The sequence below is a fragment of the Prunus persica genome, chromosome G6 (genome assembly GCF_000346465.2).
Source record: "Prunus persica cultivar Lovell chromosome G6, Prunus_persica_NCBIv2, whole genome shotgun sequence".
NCBI classification, from domain to species: Eukaryota; Viridiplantae; Streptophyta; class Magnoliopsida; order Rosales; family Rosaceae; genus Prunus; species Prunus persica.
The window spans coordinates 27763330-27785798 of NC_034014.1; the positions used below are offsets into that span (position 1 = coordinate 27763330).

At 37.2% G+C, this 22469-nt stretch overlaps 4 protein-coding genes and 3 pseudogenes across 4 annotated transcripts; 4 read left to right on the top strand and 3 right to left on the bottom strand.

Moving 5' to 3' along the window:
* On the top strand, positions 485–3667 carry LOC18772373 (WAT1-related protein At1g09380). The gene is made up of 7 exons (XM_007208166.2): positions 485–907; positions 1868–1930; positions 2014–2130; positions 2208–2460; positions 2578–2736; positions 2942–3093; positions 3204–3667. The coding sequence occupies exons 1-7, from the start codon at positions 726–728 to the stop codon at positions 3394–3396; spliced, it is 1119 nt and encodes a 372-aa protein (XP_007208228.2). The 5' UTR covers positions 485–725; the 3' UTR covers positions 3397–3667.
* Positions 4417–7689, top strand: LOC18775110 (ADP-ribosylation factor). The gene is made up of 7 exons (XM_020567499.1): positions 4417–4541; positions 5230–5386; positions 5491–5561; positions 6615–6734; positions 7024–7142; positions 7262–7343; positions 7434–7689. Exons 2-7 carry the CDS (start codon positions 5239–5241, stop codon positions 7437–7439), a joined length of 546 nt encoding a protein of 181 aa, XP_020423088.1. The 5' UTR covers positions 4417–4541; positions 5230–5238; the 3' UTR covers positions 7440–7689.
* LOC18772742 (vignain) lies at positions 8670–9458 on the top strand. The gene is made up of 2 exons (XM_007208423.1): positions 8670–8709; positions 8845–9458. The coding sequence occupies exons 1-2, from the start codon at positions 8670–8672 to the stop codon at positions 9456–9458; spliced, it is 654 nt and encodes a 217-aa protein (XP_007208485.1).
* LOC18775362 (ABC transporter I family member 20) lies at positions 9786–11297 on the bottom strand. The gene is made up of 3 exons (XM_007205502.2): positions 10651–11297; positions 10321–10551; positions 9786–10234 (listed from the first exon to the last, which is right to left on the bottom strand). The coding sequence occupies exons 1-3, from the start codon at positions 11167–11169 to the stop codon at positions 10016–10018; spliced, it is 969 nt and encodes a 322-aa protein (XP_007205564.1). The 5' UTR covers positions 11170–11297; the 3' UTR covers positions 9786–10015.
* LOC18772527 lies at positions 13766–16580 on the bottom strand (annotated as a pseudogene).
* Positions 17061–18340, top strand: LOC18773577 (annotated as a pseudogene).
* On the bottom strand, positions 18362–21196 carry LOC18775403 (annotated as a pseudogene).

A 22469-nucleotide genomic window follows, 5' to 3' on the forward strand; every position in this document is an offset into this window, starting at 1 on the left:
AATTAACGTGTACACTTATAGCTAAAGCTAGTATTGTATTTGGAAGTTGGTAGATCCATATATATTCAGGTTTCCCTTTTAAAGTAAATTCAATACATACACTCTTTGCGGTTGATTGTACAGAGTGAATTCATTGATAACTTTTATGTGATTTTCATATTTGGTGATAGATCCAAAGGTACTAATTAAACCCAAGCATTCTTTCTAAATGTAAGTCTCGATGATGAGATGAAATGATAAATATAAACGATATTGAGAAAGAGAGAATCCAACACAATATTTCAAGGACTTCCTGGTGTAAAGGTGAATGAAATTGTTTGCATCAGAAAAGATTAATGCGTTACTTTCAATTGGCTACGCCTACTACCAACCTCATCAGCTTGGCTGACGTTTACCTAATAATTGCTTAAAAGACAAAAACTGAAAGCGTCTTTATGTGGTAGTGGCAACCTCATTTAGACCATGTAGCCATGCATAAGCCCAAGTGTTACAAGAAATCAATCTTCAACGGCTTCTTTCTCTTATTTCCACGCAAAACTCTCTTCTACTTTCTGTTTTGCTTATTTTCCCAGCTAGCTATAGCTAGCTCAATACATATGCCCTGCACATTTCTCATTCTCTGAAATCTCTCTCTCTCTCTCTCTCTCTCTCTCTTCACTTGCCTTTCGTGTATATATAGTACAAATTAGAACTTGAGATCAGAAAACAGAAAAAACAAAATACCAATGGCTGGCTATGGTGATTACTTGCCATTCTTGGCCATGGTGCTTGTCCAAATGAGCTATGCAGGAATGAACATCATTTCAAAGCTTGCTATCGAATCTGACATGAACCCTCTTGTTCTTGTTGCTTATCGCCAAGTTTTCGCCACCCTTTCCATTGCCCCCTTTGCTTATTGGATGGAATGGTAAAAATTACAACCCTATCTCCTAGTTTCGGTCCATGCATGTCACAAAATCCTCATATATTTTTTAGTTTTATTGTATCATCAAGTCACATTAGCTTGCTAGGTTTGCTATGCATGTGTCAAGTTTCATGGATTTTTGTCTCTCTGACTTGCTTAGTTTATTTGAGTCAAATGAGTTTCAAGATTTTCAATGTATAAACAAGCTTTCCCTGTTTGTTTCTTATTATTTTATACAGAAAGTGAGTTTTGATAGTATAAACAAGTAATTGTTTAATTTTGGGTTTTGTTGGTCACTGAAAAAAGAAACAAGAAGTTTGGGTTAGCTCTTTTTTAGATGATAATTTTTTAGGAGTTGTTAGACCTCACTTGATCTGTACTAGTTAGTTGTTGTTTCTTTTTAGGGTTTGTTTCCCCTATCTCATCAAAAAACAAGAAGATCTAGAAAAGAACAGAGAACAAAATGTTTCTCTGTCCTTTTTTTTTTTGTTCTTCATCTCAGTTAGATTATTATTTTGATCAAATAGAAACTGTTTATTGATTTGAGCCTCTTGTTCTTCCTTCCTTCTTCGAAAAGTTAAAGTGGTTTTAAGAGTTTTTTAAGGCTGAAAGTGTGCAATTAATTTAAAGTTGTTCTTGGAAAATCCGGAGACGCAAAAAACTCTGATGCAGAATTGAATGAGATCTGTTTTGGCATTGAAGCACGCGAAAAACGCAGAAGGCCATGCATGATAATTGTGTCCAACTTTTTATCAGTCTGTCTGTATTTGAACTTAATTTAACGTGCCGCCTAGTGGTTTGACGGGTGGCATAAGTCAAAGCCCCACCAGCTTTGCATGGTTGCCATGTCATCTTTCACCATTTGTCTTTTCCTTCTTCTTTGCTTAGCTCTAGGCCATAGCTAGGTCCAAAGAAAAAAAAAATCTATTTCAAGTTTATAAGATGTTTTTTTTTTTCTGATAGGAAAACAAGACCCAGGATCACAATGCCTATTCTTTTCCAGACTTTTCTATGCTCTTTAACTGGGTAAGTGTTTTGATTAACTTCTAATTAAGTTCTTAATTAAGTGTATCAATGTTGCTAAGCAGCAAGATGAATTCAAAATGCAGGGCAACTGCAAATCAGGTTTTCTATTTTGTTGGTTTGAAGACTTCGACCCCAACCATTGCATGCGCATTGACCAATACACTTCCAGCAATGACATTTATCCTTGCACTCATTTTCAGGTAATGTGTTGTGCTAATCAACATGTTAATTAATCAATTAATTGTGTTAGGATTGTTTGATGAACTTAATTATGCAGACAAGAATCTGCAAAAATAAAGAGCAAACCAGGATTGTCAAAGGTGATGGGAACAGTTGTGTGTGTGTCTGGAGCCATGCTGCTTTCATTTTACCATGGACACATCATTGGCTTAGGTGAGTCCAAAATTCACTGGGCATATGCTCAGAGAATGGGAGAGCAGGCAAATTCCAGCTCCAATGGAAGTTCCTTTGTGGGCCCCCTTTGTGTAATCATAAGCACCTTAGGTTGGGCATTCTGGTTCATAATCCAAGTAAGTTAAAGTACTGATCCTTACCCATTTTACTGTTCTAAGTTTTGTTCTGCATGCAGAATAATATTGTTATTGTCACAATAATTTTATTTATTTTCTCTTGATTTTTAATTTCAGGCGAAAGTTGGGGAGAATTTTCCAGCTCCTTATACAAGCACCACATTGATGTGTTTGATGGCCAGCTTTGAGTGTGGGATCATTGCTGTGATTGCTGATCACAAAGTTTCTGCTTGGTCATTGAAAAATCCCATGCGGCTTATTTCAGCCCTCTATTGTGTATGTGCTCTTCACTTGGCTTAATTAACAGCATTTTAATTGGAAGTTTCTTACTAAACAGAGGGTTGAATGTATGATTATGCCTAGTTTGTATGTACCTGATTAGCTTGCATGCCTAGTTTGTCCTAACATAATAAACTTAATCATGAGTTGTTAAGCTTTTAGTTAGTTTCATACTAAATCATGATCATGATGCTAATCTCAGGGAATTTTGGGTTCTGCACTAGCTTTCTTCCTCTCTTCCTGGAGTATTCAGAGAAAAGGCCCTCTTTACGTGTCGGTGTTCAGCCCCTTGCTCCTCATTATTGTGGCCATTTCAAGTTGGGCTCTGCTTGAGGAGAAATTATACCTTGGAACGTACGTATATACAGTTTACTCATCTCCAAGTTCTTTACTTAATTATGTTTAATAAACACCTGCTTTGATTCTGCTAATTAATCTGTTGGTTCATATTGTGCTTGACTTAGTGCCATAGGGTCTATTTTGATCGTTTGCGGGCTCTATCTTGTTCTGTGGGGGAAGAACAAGGAGACGGAGGTTGAGAAGCCAACAAAAGAAACAGACACAACAAAGGCAGATCATGCCAAGGAGTATGAGAGAAACGACTTGGAACTGCAGCTGCAAGTGCACTCAAAAAGCGACAGTGACGTTATGGGATGATACAGAGGGTCAAACAGAACAACAGCAAAGGCAAACTTCCCCTTTTGCATTGTATCTATGCTGCCATTTCATTTTCTATCTGAGGTCACTTCATGAACCTCCCAGATAAATGTAATATTAGATTGGCCAACAAGGACCAGTTGTTGCTTTCTTTTGAGCTGCATTTGGAAGTTTCTTCTAGCAAAAATGACTCCAACTTTCATGTCATATTTGTGTTTGTCCAACTGTACTGTGATTTTGTAATGTGAAGTTGCTTTCTTTTACTTCTTTTGTTTTGTTCTTATGGTTCAGTTTTGATTGATCATCATCCGCAATCACCTGCCTCCCAGTTGCTATACATATTTGTCATTAACCAAATGCGCATTAGTAGCCATATGTTCTCTTTCAAACTCAACCCAAGTGCCATAGCTAATGCCTAATGCATGGAAGATGAGACACAAATATCAGAATTGAATACATATAATGTTGAAATAATTTTGCAATCTGCCAAGTAGAAATAGACCTCATGCTTAAACCCTGCGCGAAACTTACTACATGACAATATCTCTCAAGCTTGTTATGTGTCTCGCAAATTTCTTATTAGAGTTAGGCAAATTGTACCACGAATCTTGTAAATTTCTTATAAATAAGCTAGGTACATTATAAATTACGTATTTGATATATTTTACAAATCTGTCATATGTACGTACAAATCAACGAAGTTTATCACATAATGTGTGTAGTTAATCTTTTAAAGCTACCTAAACCCTATATTTTACAAACTAGTGATTGTACGTACAAACTAGTAAAACTCACCTCATTTCCACCCTTCCTTCTTTAAGAAAAGCATTAAAAACGTACTTATTCCGTATAATAGGCTTTTTTAGAGGCAAATCAGCAATTAGATAAACTATTGGACCACATTGGAGCATACACACCCCCAGCTCTACACCTTGTCACACAATATAACTACATTTCACTCGAACCCTAACGGCACCTCACGTCTGAATGACGTTGCTCAAATCCTTCACGGCCCCCAAACGTCGTTAGAAAGATTGTTATCTCCCACATATTTAAATGCCCAAATAGTCTCCCAACCCTGGAGCCCATTTCTCATCGTACCTCTTCTCTCTCTAGGGCAGCGTCTCAGATCTGCCCCCTCTAAGGTCCGTCTCTCTCTCTCTCTCTCTCTCTCTCTCTAATAACATTTGCCTATACATTTTCATGTAGATTAGTAGGCATATTAAATTTGGTTTATAGGTTAGTGTACTTTTGGTTTAGAAGTAAGGGGTTAGCGTTATTTTGGCTTGTGATTAGTCTGTGTTTTCTCTCTTTTCAATCAAGATCTGTTTTTGGGTTTTGATGTGAATCTGCTATTTGGATTTCACTTTCTTTTGCGAAATTTCAGGTCAAGACTTTGTTTTTATTTTGAATTTGATGGGTAGCTTTTACATTTGGTTTTAGATCTATTATTGTCGTGCTTGTTTGGGTTGTTCTGACGGCTATTTGTTCGAACTGAGAAATTTGTATTAAAGTATTTGATAGAAAGCCAATAAGCCCATATAAAAAGAAAAAGAAAGGATTTTGGTCACATGATCTGAAAAACATGCCCATATCCAACGCAAAGGATTTCTGTGTCTATTTGTTTTTGATATATTTGGATTTTGATGAAAGTTCAGATCTTTAGTCATATGAATGTCCAATTCTGCATGTTAGTAAATTTTTTTTTCCTTCAAAATCTTATCATTTTTTTCATTAGATTTTGTCCATGCACTATAAGTTGAATATCCAAGTTGAGTGTTTGTGACTTAATGATAGATGAACTTGTGTCTGACTATTGAATTCTGAATTCAGCTTTTCAAAATGGGGTTATCTTTCACCAAGTTGTTCAGTCGTCTTTTTGCTAAAAAAGAAATGCGAATTCTTATGGTCGGTCTCGATGCTGCTGGTAAAACTACCATATTGTACAAGCTTAAGCTCGGAGAGATCGTGACCACCATTCCAACAATTGGTATCATTTGCAATATTATTATCATGTTGTAATATTTTTATTTAACATGAGTAGCGTACCATTTTTAGGTTTTAACAAGTTACATCTGTTTGCAATTGTATCAGGATTCAATGTTGAAACTGTGGAATATAAAAACATTAGCTTTACGGTTTGGGATGTTGGAGGCCAGGACAAGGTTTGTGGAATCATTAACAAGCTATCTAAATTTTATATGGTGTAAAAGATTTGGCACATTTTTGAACGTCTTACATATCTCCTTTGGCATTATATGGATGCACTTGTAGATCAAACATAAGTCTCCGAATGATATTTTCTTTGATGGATGTTGTTAAATATGCAAGCGATAATGGTTATTTATAATTTATACACATATGTGTTGTTTTGTAAATGTTTGTGTTTGTTTTTTTTCCTAAGTGCTTATGGACGGTCTTGTGCTGATTAGATATTGCTCCATTAGCACACAACAAATTCATAAGCTACATGTATTGTTGCCACCTTGTCTTTCAAGGTTTTCCTCAATAAATGTGAGGAAAAGCTATCCACACTGTGGCGAAAATTTCACATGGCCTTTAGGCAAACTGAGTTGTGTAGATGTAGTTGTTGGTATTTTTTCTTGCAGAGGGTCTTATGCTAATTAGATGTTTTGGTACTAGGATGGCAGTATGAGATACTTCTACCATGGTTATCCATTCTATGGATTATGTGCTTAATGACGGTCTTGTGCTGATTAGTTGTTCTCCATCATCACATAACATAATCATAAGCTACATTTACTTGTGCCAACTTGTCTTTTTAGCTTTTCCTTATCACATAGGGACATGCTATCCTTGTTGTTGCTGACAGCTTCTATACTTTAATGATTTAATTATATGTTTGATCTTCTTCTTGCTTGTGCTTATTGACGGTCTTGTGCTGATTAGTTGTTCTCCATCAGCACATAACATAATCATAAGCTACATTTACTTATGCCAACTTTTTTTTTTTATGTAAAGTTTTTCCTTCATATATTGGAAATGCTTTCCATGCTTTGGCATACATTTTCTATTCTTTAAGCAAATGTTAAATCTGCTGTCTTAGACTTGTTGATTATTCAATTGTGCATATCATTTTTTTTTGCAACTGGTCTATATGTGTGCTTGTCTATGCTACTTTAGTGATTTTGACCAACCATTGATCATGAGTATCATGCCCTCTTACATGTGCATTATATGTTTGTGTGGCCCTCCAGATTCGACCTTTATGGAGACACTACTTCCAAAATACACAAGGGCTGATTTTTGTGGTTGATAGCAATGATCGTGATCGTGTTGTTGAGGCTAGGGATGAGCTGCATAGGATGTTGAATGAGGTACTGAAACTTTTGAAGGCTTTGTTAGTTTTTTGGCCCTTGAGGGATTTTTTAATATAGTAATTAGAAACACATTATATATCTGTATGCTAAGTATAGTGAGATTGTTTTGGAAAGCTCTTTCTGAGAAAGAGTTAAGGTAAAACCATGCTATATTGATGGAAAACGTACAAGACCTTCACCAAGTTTGTTGAAAATATATGGAAGGTCATTTGAAATCCATCACATGACTTTTAAAAGCATTTTTTTTTCTTCATGTATATGATTATGTCAGTCCTTGAATCTGTAGGATGAGTTGAGGGATGCAGTGCTGCTTGTATTCGCTAACAAGCAAGATCTCCCAAATGCAATGAATGCTGCTGAGATCACTGACAAACTCGGTCTCCATTCTCTTCGTCAACGCCACTGGTATTTTACTTAAATACTCTCGTCATAGTTTCTATGATTACTCTCTCTGTGTGACTCACACACAGAAAAAAGCAATTAAATGTTCATTAAATCTGATACATTCTGTGTCATTGATTCAGGTACATCCAAAGTACATGTGCCACCTCTGGGGAAGGGCTCTATGAGGGTCTTGACTGGCTGTCCAACAATATAGCAAACAAGGTGGGTCTCACTTGTTGCTTCATTGCAGTAAAAATGTCTTTGATGGTTCTCAAACTCATGTTTGCTTGCTTGTATCTACTTTGGTTGCAGGCTTAAAACGATGACAAAAACTTCGGCAGCCTCTTGTTTTGAATGTGTCAAAGTGGAATGTCCATTATCTTCTGTTTATGAATTTCTTAGTGTTACTATTCTAAGAATGTATTTTGTTTAGATAATTACTACAAAGTGATTGATGCCGTCTGGCCCTGTAGATTTAAATAATTCAAGATTTTTAGTTTCCCTGCCATTCCATACATTCTGTTGTGTTTAGAGTTCCAATCAATGGATGGATGTTGAATTGTTACCATTTCTTTGTCTTCTTAGAATGATTGGCGTTTTTATCTTTCATCATGAGACAAAAAATACTAGACCCTTTCATCTGTCTCACATATAATAACACATTCGTAAACTACACAAATACAACAAACCAGTGACTCTAAATTTTTATGATATTTTACTTATGCTGTCGTTGGATCTCACAAGAACGGGTAGAACTTCCATGTAACATGATTCATACGCTTTACATAGACAACCGACAACTTCCGTGTAATATGATTCATACGCTTTGCACAGACAACCAACAAGATGAATTGTCAATAAACGTTATGATTGATATATATGATTGTACACACTATAATTGAATACCAGATAAAAATATGATTTGCAATAAAAAGGACACGCTAATTAAACTTAGACTAAGTTTTTTTCGTATAATTCAAAACCCTAATTGAAGGACACGCTAATTTTAATATTTTATTGTGACCTTGGTAAAATGGATAAGACTGAAAACCAAGCTCTGACTATCGATTGAATCAATTCATTTATTTCCCTTGATTTTAGCTAAAAAATAAAAAATTATTTACTCCCTCAAAGGGAGGATCAAAAATTCACACGGTAAAAATATTAATCTTGGGGAGTTATTACACACGTAAAAAGTCACGTTGACCTGTACAATTTTTTGTATAAAATCCCATGCCCATTTTCAATGTGTTGTACCAATCCACAAAGTGAATCCTACTTCCAAACCGCACTGAAAATATCCTCTTCATTCTGAAAAATACGTCTTCATCATCATCATGGCTCTTCTGCTCAGCACAAACCAATTCCAATCCCTCTGCTTGGCAATCATCTCTTGTCCTCATTTTGGCCTTTTTCTCCGCCGAAGCATTTTCTAGTCGCCAACTTCATGGTCCAGCGATCATCTCCAAGTCTCTGAAAGTAGCTCCAAATGATCATTTTCGATATGAAAATGTCACTAACTTGCCATCTGATGTGAACTTTATTTCAATGGGGGCTGTGACTCCTGTCAAGTACCAAGGGGAATGCGGTAAGCATGCAAGATTAAGAAAGCGTTACCGTCAAACTGTGAATCTGAATCATACATTTAATTTTAAACAAATTTTTGATTAATTATGCACATTTGTTGTCTCAATATTAATATATTATGATGATGATGTTATAGGTTCTGGCTGGGCGTTCGCAGCAGTTGCAGCTGTAGAAGGGCTTAACAAACTCAAAACAGGGAATTTAGTTTCGCTATCGGAGCAGGAGCTCGTTGATTGTAACGTCGGTCTGGACAATGATGGTTGCCGTGGTGGTCACTTTGGTTATGCCTTCCAATACATGATTGAGCGCAACAGGAGCCTGGCACCTGAAGCTGATTACACCTACCAGGGTGTAGATGGAGGCAGTTGCAAGGCTGACGATTACAACAAGACTGATGCATCTGGTGCCATAACCATAACTGACTTCGAAAATGTGCCCGAAAATGACGAAAATGCTCTGTTGAAGGCTGTTGCCTACCAGCCGGTTTCCGTTGCCATTGATGCCAATGCCGTTGAATTCCAGCAATATTCTGGCGGTGTATACGGTGGACCATGTGGTACAGACTTAACCCATGCTGTGACTATTGTTGGATACGGTACAAGTGATGATGGGGTTAAGTATTGGCTGATCAAGAATTCTTGGGGAGAAGATTGGGGGGAGAGGGGATACATGAGGTTGCAGAGAGACGTTCTTGCCAAGGAAGGACTCTGTGGCATTGCTAGGGAAGCTTCTTATCCAATTGCGGCGTGACACGTCAAATTAAAGAAACAGCTAGCTGCTGCTAATTCATGATTATTATTAGTATCCCTTATTAGCATGGTTTAATTATTTCATTGTTATTCTTTGTGTTTCTTGTTGGCTGTAAAATGCGGGAGACTTTGGAAAAGCCCAAAGGAGAGAGAAAATTTTTAAAACAAGCAAAAATGGACAAAATTGCCCTTATTTATTTTTTGATTTCCTAAGAAATCCTTTACATTTGCATGTCTTTGGTTTGAAAGTTGAGAGGTTATTCTGTCTTTTTTCAAAAAGCTTTGGCTTTTTCCAAAAGTGAAAGTTTTTTTATGGGTAAAATCTAAATTTACTTTTTAAATTTTATCAATAAATAATGATTGTTTTACATGGAGAGAAGCCAAGCTCATGGCATTTTTCGTTACATAAAGAATACAAATAGATTGAAATACACACTAAAATTGAATACAAGGTACAAATAGATTGAAATACAAAGGTTTCAAAGTCCCATAACTATGGGAAAATCAGATCAAGTGTAAGCATATATTGCCAAGATTTTGAGTGGCAAAGTATATCCACTATTGCCTTAGAACTCTATTTGAGCTGAAGACAAAGTTCTCTTCTCCAGCAATGGTGGAATTCAAGCGTCCGGCTGCCCAGCCATTATTCACTGCACGAACATCACCGCTGCTTCCCTCATTTTGTTGCTCAAACTCAGGAAGGCCCTTTGCCTTTCTCTCGTTTCTTCTCTTCCTCTCTTCATCACGTTCCTTCCTCAGCCAACTCTCAACTGTTCTCTGCAAATCAAACCCAATCCAATCTCTGTAAATTGAACCAAACAATTAGAAATTGAATGTATATTGAAGTTACCCTTTTGACTAACCATGAGTGACAACTTGTACATCTCCTTAACTCTATCCATGGGCAGAGCTAGCTGCAACTTTCCATTAGCTACATAAGCAATATGTGAAGGCCAATCCTCCAACCCATCAAATATATGTGTAGCATAAATGATGGTGGCGCCTCTCTCTTCACATTCCTTTCTCAAAAACTTGAGAAGGTCAGCTCTTGCCAGCACATCAAGGTCCACAGTAATCTCATCAAGCAGAAGAACCTATTTCATTTCAACAACAAATTATCAAACACTTGGTGAGCATTAAAAAAACACACAAACAAAACACCTACGAAACTGTCAAACATGGAAATGAAGTACCTTGTATGGCTTGAGCAAGCCCATGCAGATCTGTACTCGTCTTCTCTGACCATCGGAGACCTTGTGCAGCCTCCATGAAAGATCAATATCCAGAACCTTTATTAGCTCTGCTCTCCTTTGTGGGTCGACCCCCGATACCCCATTGATCAACTTATCGGCCGAAACGTCCATCTGTATCGGGACATCAAACCCGGCAAAAGCCACATCTCGCCTCCACTCTCCGCCGAGATAGGAGAGGTCGCCGGAGCCGGTCAAGGCGGTGTCGTGAAACGCCGACCTTCCGAGCACTCGAACCATGTGGGGCTCAACCATGTGCTTGCCTCCCAAGATCTTCAAGATCGTGGTTTTGCCGGCGCCGTTGGATCCGACGAGGAGGCACCGATCGCCAGCGTTGAGGGTGAGGTTGAAGTCCTCTATCAGAGGCTTGGAGCCCGGTGGAGGATGGCCGTTGATTCCTGGGTAGGTGAATTTGAGGCCGTTGATCTCGATCGTCGGTCCGGAGTTGACCTGCACACCCATTGCTGATTGCTGTCGAAGGCAGACGAGCAGGGATGAGATCGGAGAGAGAGAGCGTTGTGAGGGTCGACATGAACATGGTGGAGTCTTTAAAGCTTTCGCGGGGTGGGTGAGTTTGGAGGGGAGGAGGCGTGGCCTGTTACCAGTCACATCCCGGAAGTTTGCGGACTTGGTGCTTTTTATTACACCTCATCCAGTTGGAGTTAGACACGTGGCTGCAAATAAAGAGTCCAAGTGGAAATCAACAAAATAATAAATTTTTTTACCAACTAGAAAAATAACCGTTTCCGGAATGTGCAATGTGGCAACGAAACGGGGATGAATGGGAATGAGGAATGGTGACGGTCTCCATGTAGATTAAGGGCATGTTTACGTATTAGTAATGGAGAAAGAAAGGAATAAGAGAATATAGGAATTGAGAAACTACTGAATCGGTATAGGAAGAATCATTCTCATTAAGCTGTTTACTAAACATATAGAATTAGCAAAGGAATGAGGTTGATTCCCATTGTTATTATTTACTAATTTGCATGAATCAGAATCCAAATTAATTTGTTTACTAAAATGTCATGCACATTTTTATCATAGCACGTATATAATTCTCAAATTGGCTAACAAGAACAAATTAATTATGCAACAAACTAGTAAACAAATCAGTTCAATAATAATGTTAATAATACCTTGGTCCAGAGCCAATTTCAAATGAAAAAATAAATTCAAATATATATATATATTTCACCTACGTAACTAGTAAACAATCAAATAATAATAATTTGCATAATCTTCATACGAATGAGGACTTACTGGCAGGGGAATTCCCAACAGTGTCTCAATCTAAGTGGGAAGCCTTTGAAGCTGCTATTAGTATAGTTAACTATAATTAATGCATTCTTTATGTGTAATATGAACTACAATATTACAGTCGCAAAAACGCCTTGTAAATAAATTGGCTATATTGTACAATACCTTTATATATATGTATATATATATATATACATACACACATAGAGAGCTTTCATTAGCTTATTTGAGAGATACTCGTCTCTACAAAAAATCATTTAAATCTGATATCATTTGACCACTCAATTAAATTATTAAAATTCAAGTACTTTCTTGAAGCACCATGTTCATTGATTACAATTGAATGTCGAAACGGAATTTGTCTAATTTTTTGCAAGGATCATCTATGAATATAGATTTAAAAAATAAATAATTTGAATTGTTGAAAAAAAATTCGTAAGGGACCGTATTATTTGAGGAGGAACTTCTGCTGACAAAAGTAGAAGAAGATATCTAGCCTTGAGAATAGCATATGGGTCCTTTGCCTTGGTTGTCATGAATGTGATGACATTCTCATCCTAACCTTGATTTTAAAAAGAAAAACTTAATATGTGCATAACTAAAAGTAATCAATACGAGCACAAAACCGTACATAGATTGAAAAAAAAAACCCACTGATCCATAGTTCATATTTACAAAAATCAATAAATTTACAAACAACATTTATTATAACATACCACATCCAATTCACATGAAATGTCATACTCGTCTAAAACAAATTTCAGCATCGATCAAGCTTCTTGCAAATCTGTTGCTGTGAAAAAACAATATCCAGACTCATAGGTAAGATGCTTTGTTCATTTACATAATTATCATAGTAATAATAATATTTTAGAAATCTCACGAATGGAATAACTTTACGATGGAAAATTAAACAGAAAATATGACACAAAGATGAAATTGTTGAATTTCATACACAACAGCCTTAGCAATTTGAAATAGTCTAATACTTGTATTTCAGAGTTGGTTGTTTTACTTATCTGAGTGGCCCAAACACACCAACGAAGAATTACAACACCCATGTGAGCTTGCATACTTACCATAATTTTTATTTTTCATAAGATATCTATGATCAAAATGTAAGAGTTATTTGGGTCAGCAGTTAGAAGTTTAGAACCCACTTGTGTTGTGCATGAGAGAGACAATATATTACAGTGATCAATGATTTTCCTTTCAGTAAATTGATAAGAAGGCCAACAAAAGGGAAGAATAAGAAGAGATCTTCAGGTGAACGCTTGTCGACCTCCTTGTTGTGGGGGATTAGATCCTCCATTCTGATGTTTTTAATCTTGGCTAATTGTTTAGGCATTTGTTGAAAGAAACCCTAGGCACATACAGAGCGAACGAGAGAGAATGAGTTTCTGTCAACTACGTGAAAGGTGAGGACGTTTGGTCATTAATGAAATCATCCAATACAGATGGCAAATAATAGAAACACAAAAGACATAAAGAAAGAGGGTTTGAACAACTACTAACTACAAAACAGAGGAGTTGAAATTCTGTTGGGGCGGCGGAGATTGTAGACGGAGTAAAAAGAATGTCAACTAGCTAACATGCAAAAATGACAACGGAAAAGGACAACAGGAGTTGTTCAACAAATACAAGTGTTATTGTATAGTTTTATTTATTAACTATGAATTAGAGTATTATCATTTCATTTCAATGGGTTTGTTTTGTATAAATTTTTTTTAACCTTTTACACATTGACCACCGAAATGAAAATTCTTGGATCCGCCACTGCTTGTTCTCTTTCATGGTGTCATTTCAGGGAGTTTTCAATATCAATCACAAACCCGTATATCACAACACTTTTTAGTAGCCTCTCAATAGCTTCATTTGCAGATTGAATTGGAATTATTTCAATCATTGGATGAATTCCATTTGAAGCAAAGAAATCTATCATTTCTTGGATATCATTTGTTCCACCTGTTACACTACCAGAAAAGGTTTTCATACCTGCCAAAAGGCCAATGCATGGAGTTTATTATATATACTTGCAATTGCAATAACAGTTGGATATATAAAACTGTCATTTCAATCATTTGAAACATGCCAATGTACCGATATGAAGGTTGGCAGGACTGATTTTGACTTCACTGGGGAATCCCACCACAAGACCAGAACTCCACCAGTTTCAATAGTTCCATGTATGGATCAAAAGGGTAATCACCAGATGCTATATCAATTATAAAGTCTACTGACTTCACCAGGGCCTACATAGCAAACAATATCCTATAAATGCTAAACCTATAGGATGAGCCATCATTTCCACTATTGTTTTCTGTAGTTCATGTGATGAGGTAAGAAACTTTATGTATTTTTACCTTCATCTGATTTCTTTCAGACGAGACCACAAAGCTTCCTCTTTCTTGGATATGCTAGTGCTGAAAATTGTTACATTCAAACCAAATGTCTTGCCAAACTTCACTGCCATGTGACCTAGGTCGCCAAGGCCAATCACCCTAGAATTTACCATGTTATTGGTTCATCATGTGGCGTACCATCGAAGCATAAACAGTAATTCCAGCACAAAGTAGAGGGGCTGCCGAAGCCAATGGATAGTTTTCTGGTGTGCTGAAGCAGTACCTGTAATACAGGCCATTTAGATGTGAAATTTGAGGCGAGGGCAAAAAGGTAGTTCATACCCTTCATGGACAACTATATGACTGGAGTATCCTCCTTTTGCGATTGTACCATCAACATCAACACCATTAAAACTGTCGTTGCAGTACTCACAATCTCTGCATGAGTTGACATGAGTTCCCACTCCCATATGGTCACCAACTTTGAAGCGCTGAACATTGGAACCCACCTCTTTTACAATGCCTGCAATCTCATGCCTGGTTCCAAATAATCACAAACAGAACAGATGACTTTAATTAGAAAGATAATAAATTCAGGGTTACTTAATTCATCTATTATAGAATCAGTCCACATACCCAGGGACAACAGGATACTTTGAGTCTCCATGTTGGTTTCTGGTCCAAATTACATCAGCATAGCAAATTCCACAGTGGGTAATTTTTATGGAAACATCATCAGTGCCAAGAGCCCTGATTAATTAGAATATAATCATAATAAGTCAACCTTCAAGGAAAATCGTATGATGTAATTATCGTAATAAGTTCTTCACTTTTATGACTGATCACAATTGCAACATTCTGAAAGGTTGAGGAGAAAGCTACAAGCCGCGCGGCTATGCTTGGTTTTATAAATGATTCTTAAAAATAGTATATCCGCGCGCACTTTGATCCAATACTGACTTCAAGTCTGTGACGTAATCACTGATTGGTAATTCTAACTGCGAGAAATGTGCTTGAATGCAGAATTCATGCATGGTTAGAGAATAAAACGATGAGAGAACTAAAAAGCAAAACGACATGAAGTTTTTATTCGAAAAACATATAGTTGAAGACAACTCTGACCTGAAATAGCAGATTGGATTTGACATGTGGATCATCTAAGCGGTCCTTATCCACTTTATATCAAACTCAGGTTCAGTATTGTCCAAGCCACAGTAAGCTGGATTAAACATCCGTAGAAAACTACGCTCATGTAAGATTTTGTACAGGCTCAATAAATCAAATACTAAGGGCACATTTAAAGGCTTTTAACTTGTGTCTTCACCAAATTTAAGTACAAGAGGATCATTGTCACAGCAGCAATGCAAATGATGGCGTTCTGAACTTTAACAGCAAAAAAAAAAGATAGGTGTAGATTTTTGAAAAAATAAAAAGGAAAATGGTTTATTGATTAGATTTAGGACTGCAAGACTTCATCCATTGACTTTATTTGATTTTCTGATATTCAAAACCCCAAACAACCTGATTCCTAGTATTTGAGGCAAATATTCAGAAAGTAATATGATTCGTGTTTATTGATTGTTAGGCGCTGGCGGATTGTGATGGACATATACTCCCATCTTTCTTGTAGAATCTGAGCAACTGTTGATTATAAAGGGAGAAAAGCATGTAATCTGATTCACATATTTCTTTTTTTTTTTCCATTTTTTATTCTATATAGTCATGTGTGACCAAAACCATCATTTGCAATATATCTGTGATTGATATTGGAAAATCAACATATCTCTTTGTTTTCCCATCATAATATTCTGTTCCCTGCAACTGCAAGAGAATCAACACTTACGTAAATTTGTTCTGAAGAACAGCTGCTGCAATATACTCCTGCTAGAAACCTTTGTGAATATAGGAACCAAATGAAAAAGATAGCGCACAAATTTTGCCTTACCTTAATAATGACCAAGAAGGTTTACACCCCATGCCAATGTGCTGGTACAAACCAATACCTATAATTTAATACATATGCCTAATCAGTATATAGATTAAGAAAATGATCTTTTTATATTCTCTTTTCCTAATGTGTTTTTCAGGAAAGACTCATGCTTATTGAGGTAAAACAGAAATGCCTGAATCTTGTTCCTCAACCAGAGATCTATCTTTGTCATTTAGACCGGCATGGTGTAATCCAATGCCAAACTGCAAGGTGTGCCTCAGGTTAAAGAACCATCTGCTGGGCTTTTTCTGGTATACTAAGAAACTACCTTGGATGTTCATCTGACGTTGCCAACTTCAATAACACAAAAAATAGAATCAACGCACAGCCGAAACCGAAGAAAAAAAAAAATCCAAGCTTGAGTTGAGAGAGAGGCTCAAGACCGAGTATTTGAATTTTGAAGATTGGACTGCGAGTGCAAGCTTCGTCTGTCTTCATTTGGAAAAAAAGGGAAGCTCAGACCCGCCCAGGCCGCCTAGAACCTCCCAGGCCCCTAGATCCGCCTAGGGGCCGCCTAGAACCTCCCAGGCCGCCTAGATCCGCCTAGATCCGCCTAGGCCCCTCCTAGATCGGCCCAAGCCACCTAGACGCCGCCTAACTACTTATAGCACATTTCATGGTTTTCATAGAGAGTGTCCAGTCCAATCCAATCAACGCAGCAGCCAAAACGAAAGAAAAAATTTCGAAGCTTGAGTTGAAAGAGAGAGAGAGAGGCTCAATACCGGGTCTTTGAAGCTTGGAAGCGCTTCTAGAGAAACGAAATGGCTGTGACTGTGAGTGCAAGCTTCGTGTTTGTTTGGAAATATATTTAAAGAGTATAGCCGCGCGGCTGTGGCTGTGACTCAAAGTATCCTGTTGTCCCTGGGTATGTGGACTGATTCTATAATAGATGAATTAAGTAACCCTGAATTTATTATCTTTCTAATTAAAGTCATCTGTTCTGTTTGTGATTATTTGGAACCAGCCATGAGATTGCAGGCATTGTAAAAGAGGTGGGTTCCAATGTTCAGCGCTTCAAAGTTGGTGACCATATGGGAGTGGGAACTCATGTCAACTCATGCAGAGATTGTGAGTACTGCAACGACAGTTTTAATGGTGTTGATGTTGATGGTACAATCGCAAAAGGAGGATACTCCAGTCATATAGTTGTCCATGAAGGGTATGAACTACCTTTTTGCCCTCGCCTCAAATTTCACATCTAAATGGCCTGTATTACAGGTACTGCTTCAGCATACCAGAAAACTATCCATTGGCTTCGGCAGCCCCTCTACTTTGTGCTGGAATTACTGTTTATGCTTCGATGGTACGCCACATGATGAACCAACATGGTAAATTCTAGGGTGATTGGCCTTGGCGACCTAGGTCACATGGCAGTGAAGTTTGGCAAGACATTTGGTTTGAATGTAACAATTTTCAGCACTAGCATATCCAAGAAAGAGGAAGCTTTGTGGTCTCGTCTGAAAGAAATCAGATGAAGGTAAAAATACATAAAGTTTCTTACCTCATCACATGAACTACAGAAAAAATAGTGGAAATGATGGCTCATCCTATAGGTTTAGTATTTATAGGATATTGTTTGCTATGTAGGCCCTGGTGAAGTCAGTAGACTTTATAATTGATATAGCATCTGGTGATTACCCTTTTGATCCATACATGGAACTATTGAAACTGGTGGAGTTCTGGTCTTGTAGTGGGATTCCCCAGTGAAGTCAAAATCAGTCCTGCCAACCTTCATATCGGTACATTGGCATGTTTCAAATGATTGAAATGACAGTTTTATATATCCAACTGTTATTGCAATTGCAAGTATATATAATGAACTCCATGCATTGGCCTTTTGGCAGGTATGAAAACCTTTTCTGGTAGTGTAACAGGTGGAACAAATGATATCCAAGAAATGATAGATTTCTTTGCTTCAAATGGAATTCATCCAATGATTGAAATAATTCCAATTCAATCTGCAAATGAAGCTGTTGAGAGGCTACTAAAAAATGTTGTGATATACGGGTTTGTGATTGATATTGAAAACTCCCTGAAATGACACCATGAAAGAGAACAAGGATTTCTCTTGTTGATTTGTATTAATAAGTTCATATGGATTGGATTGTAGGGCTCAAACCATTATCAATTTGGCAATCATTTATAGTTTGGTGGTGTGCATTTACCTCTGTGAAATTTTATCTGGGATTGATCTTCTGTATAATGTGTAAAAAGAAACTGAACTCTTATGATCATGTGTCCTTTCTCTAGTGACTGGATTTATGACTGAAATATCATTCTCCAGCACTTTCATGTCTTCAAGTACCCCTTTTCCATTATCTGTCTGTTCAGCAACAAGATTATCTTTCCTTCTTTCCCCACAGCACACAGTAAAGGCCCACGATAACGAGAAATGCTCTGATCAAGCTGCACACCACCACTTCCACAAAATCCACATCAAATTTGTGACTAATTTTCATGACAAACAAACTACCGTGATAAGTGAAACCATCAAATGTGGAAGTAGTAAGATGGAATAGGAAGAAGGTGTCTGTGTTCTTCAGGTTACCTGCCAAAGTGAAGTCGCTCTGCGAAAGAAATTGCTGAGAACAATGCCACTGTAATGACTTGAAGTGGACTAAACATAGCTGCAAAGATTGGTCCCTTGTAACTGATGCACCATGTTTGCAGGTAGTAGGCTAATGCTGAGATTACAACTCCCTATTGCAAAAGTAAGGAGTGGATGAAGACCAGAACTTGTGACAGATTCAAATATATCTAATACCAACAAGGAGAAAAAGACCCAATAAGACACAACAAAATAGGATGTCCCATTTATTTACTTTACACACACACACACACACACAAAAGCCAATGTTCTCTTCTACATGTTCTGCTGTGAGTTTTTTAAATCGAACTACAGATTCGGATAAGAATTTGCATGATCAATTGTTGAAATCAACGTTGCGAACCTAATAATAAGATATCAGAAAGAGAACACTCACACAGTAGGCGATGGTTGAAAGTTGCAGGTTCCACTCCAGTCTCCATGAAATTGGATTTCTTGTGAAAAACAGAGCAAGAAAAGAAGATTGCAACGATGCGAAAAAGCATATCATCTTGGTTAGCGATAATCGAGCAGTGTAGACTTTGGAGACCACAGCCTGTGAGACCAGAGAGCCAAAGTTGGACAAAGAACTAAACTTGGACATTACATGACATAAAGGGTTGTCATCTTAATTCAATTATAAAATCACCTGGAGGATTAGCCATGCACTCCATGCAATGTGACTCGTCAGAATAAGAAGAGCCCCCTTGATCCAGTTTTCCTTAACATGCCTCATCTCACCAACAGATATATTTATCAGTGGCCTCTTTACAGAACCTTTAAATAGGTATCCTCCTTTCCAGAAAGTGAAAAACCACCAATGCAGAAAAGTGTGCCAGCCACCTTAGCTTGACCTCTAGCAGTTCTAAACTTCAACTTCTCCAACCTGTGTAAGAAAAAGCACTCTTAACAAGTACAAATCCCAAAAATCTAATCACTCCTCTTCTCACTCACATAAATCGCATCAAGAAACTTCCTAATATCCTTGTTCTTCACATGGCACTTCTGGTTTATTAGAGAAGCAGACCTCAACACCAACGCAGACCTGCGTTGGCTCCTAGACCCGCCTAGACCTGCGCAGGCCGCCTAGATCAGCCCAGACCGCCTAGGGGCCGCCCAGATCCGCCTAGACCGCCTAGATCCGCCCAGACCGCCTAGGGGCCGCCTAGCTCCGCCCAGACCGCCTAACTACGAGTTCGAGTCTCTCTCCGTTGCTACCATGGCGTCCAATTTACGTATGTTTCTGATTTTGCAATTTTTTTTGTTTGTTTAAATGGAGAAACGATTATCAGAGAGTTTCTTCAAAGGATTTTAAGATTTTATAGCATCAGAGTTGTTATCATAGTGGAGATTTCAATAGCTGAATGACATTTGATGGTTTTCATAGAGAGAGTTCAATCCAATCCAATCAACACAGCAACCGAAACAAAAGAAAAAAATCGAACCTTGAGTTGAGAGAGAGAGAGAGAGAGAGAGAGAGAGGGGTTCAGGCTGTGACTGCGAGTGCAAGCCTTGTGTACCTCTAAAATAATATATTTAATGCTTACAGCCGCCCGGCTGTACATCTAAAATAATATATTTTGGGCTCGTTTGGTACGTCGGACTGTACTGACTAATTTTTGTCGGATAGTATTAATTTGTTCCGGAGAGTACTGACTATTTATCTATAATATTATAAGGCGTTTGGTGCTGTTCCGGATAAATAGTCAGACTAAGTTATACTGTGTTTGGTGATGTTCCGGATAACATCAGATCAGACTATTTTTAAAATAAAAAAAAAATTTCTTTGATAATTTTAATGGAAATTGAGATTCAAATGACACGAATTTTTTTTGGTAAGATTCATATGACAAGATTTGTTTTTCAATTGTTTTTGCCAATATTTTTTTTCTTCATATAACCCATTATCATAATTGTAGTAAAAATTCCAACATACTCGCATACGTTAATAAAAACAGTACCAAATAATGTATAATTCAAAGTGATCACATACTAAGGTGATAAGAGCAAAAGGGAAAGTTGTTCATAAACCAAACTACATCAAAGAGTGAATCACAGCACCCTCGTCCCAAGTAAGAGAAGAACAAATGCTTTTCTCATAGCACCATCTAATGTCAAGAATGTTCTCTCATCACTTGCTTTCTCCAAAATTAGCCGTAGTGCCTTAATTTGGTCATTAATAGACAAGTCCATCTTTGCCAATTCAGCAGCAATGTCAGGTCTTGGTTCTGATCCTTTCACCAAACTATTAGTTATAGTTTTCAATTGGTCAATAGACTCAGAAATCATCTCACCAAATGCTTTAGCCATTTCCTTTTGAATATCAATATCTGCTACTCATTGTACGATTCTTCACATGATGTGCGAGTGTATGTAAAAACATACACACTTGCTCTTCTATGATTACTAAACCATTTGTTCTCACTCTCGCATCATCACAAACCAATTGACATAAATAATGGAAAGTTCTCATATCCATCCTAATTTGGTTCACACATTGTATGTCATCAATTCCTATAATATTATCTAAATAATTTGACCGAGTTGCAATCCCGAAAAACCTTTGACTCCTACTGGCATTCCATTGTTGGCGTCGTTGTTCCAAATTGTAGTTTGTCATGAATCACATCATGCACCAAACCATGATATGCAAGAACCACAATCTAATAATAAAGTATACCACAATCGTTCTTTCATCCATATCTAGGCATAATCTAAAGGAAATTTTTTCAGTAAAAGTAATATAAATAACCATGCATTAATTTTAGCAATATAAATAATCATGTACAACAAGAAGGAGAAAGTAGCAGCAGAACAGAAGCATTGCAATCAAAAGAGCCAAGGCCACAAGCTTGGGAATCGTATAAAAATAGGTATCAACATTGCAATGTTGGTTTTTATAAAGAGAGCCTCCTCTTACTTCTTTTTTTTTTCGATTTAGCTTTCATTCATGTAAGTAAGCATAACCTAATTTCAAAAATGAAAAATACATAACCTAATTCCACAAAAATTTAATAAAAAAATTGAAATATATAAAGAATAGAGAAGAAGTAAGAAGAAGCATATTGGAGAGAGAGAGAGAGAGAGAGAGAGAGAGTGAGAGAGAGAGAGAGAGAGAGAGAGAGAGAGAGAGAGTGAGAGTGAGAGATGGATATCTGGAGAAGAGTGAAGAAAATAACCTTTGGAGAAGATAGCAGAGAAAAACCCTAGAGAGAAGAAGATGAAAAGAGCGTTTAATTTTTTTTCGTAGAACGCATGCTTAGCTGTATAATTAAGCGTGTATTATCTAAACCGGAGTGTGTGGATTGTATTAGTTAGTCAGGTAAGGAGAGTATTAAAAGCCCAACCCGTATAAAATAGTCGGGTAATTAAATAATACAAGTTGACACCAAACACTTGACATAGACTATTTACTCCTATCCAGAGTCTAATACGGTGTACCAAACGAGCCCTTTATGAGTATAGCCACGCTGGGATATCTTAAAAATATTCGAATATATTTTAATAGTATAGCCGAACGGCTATACGCTTTAAGTATACAATTTTGTCATATTATTTTAGGGTTTAGAGCTAAAATACAAGT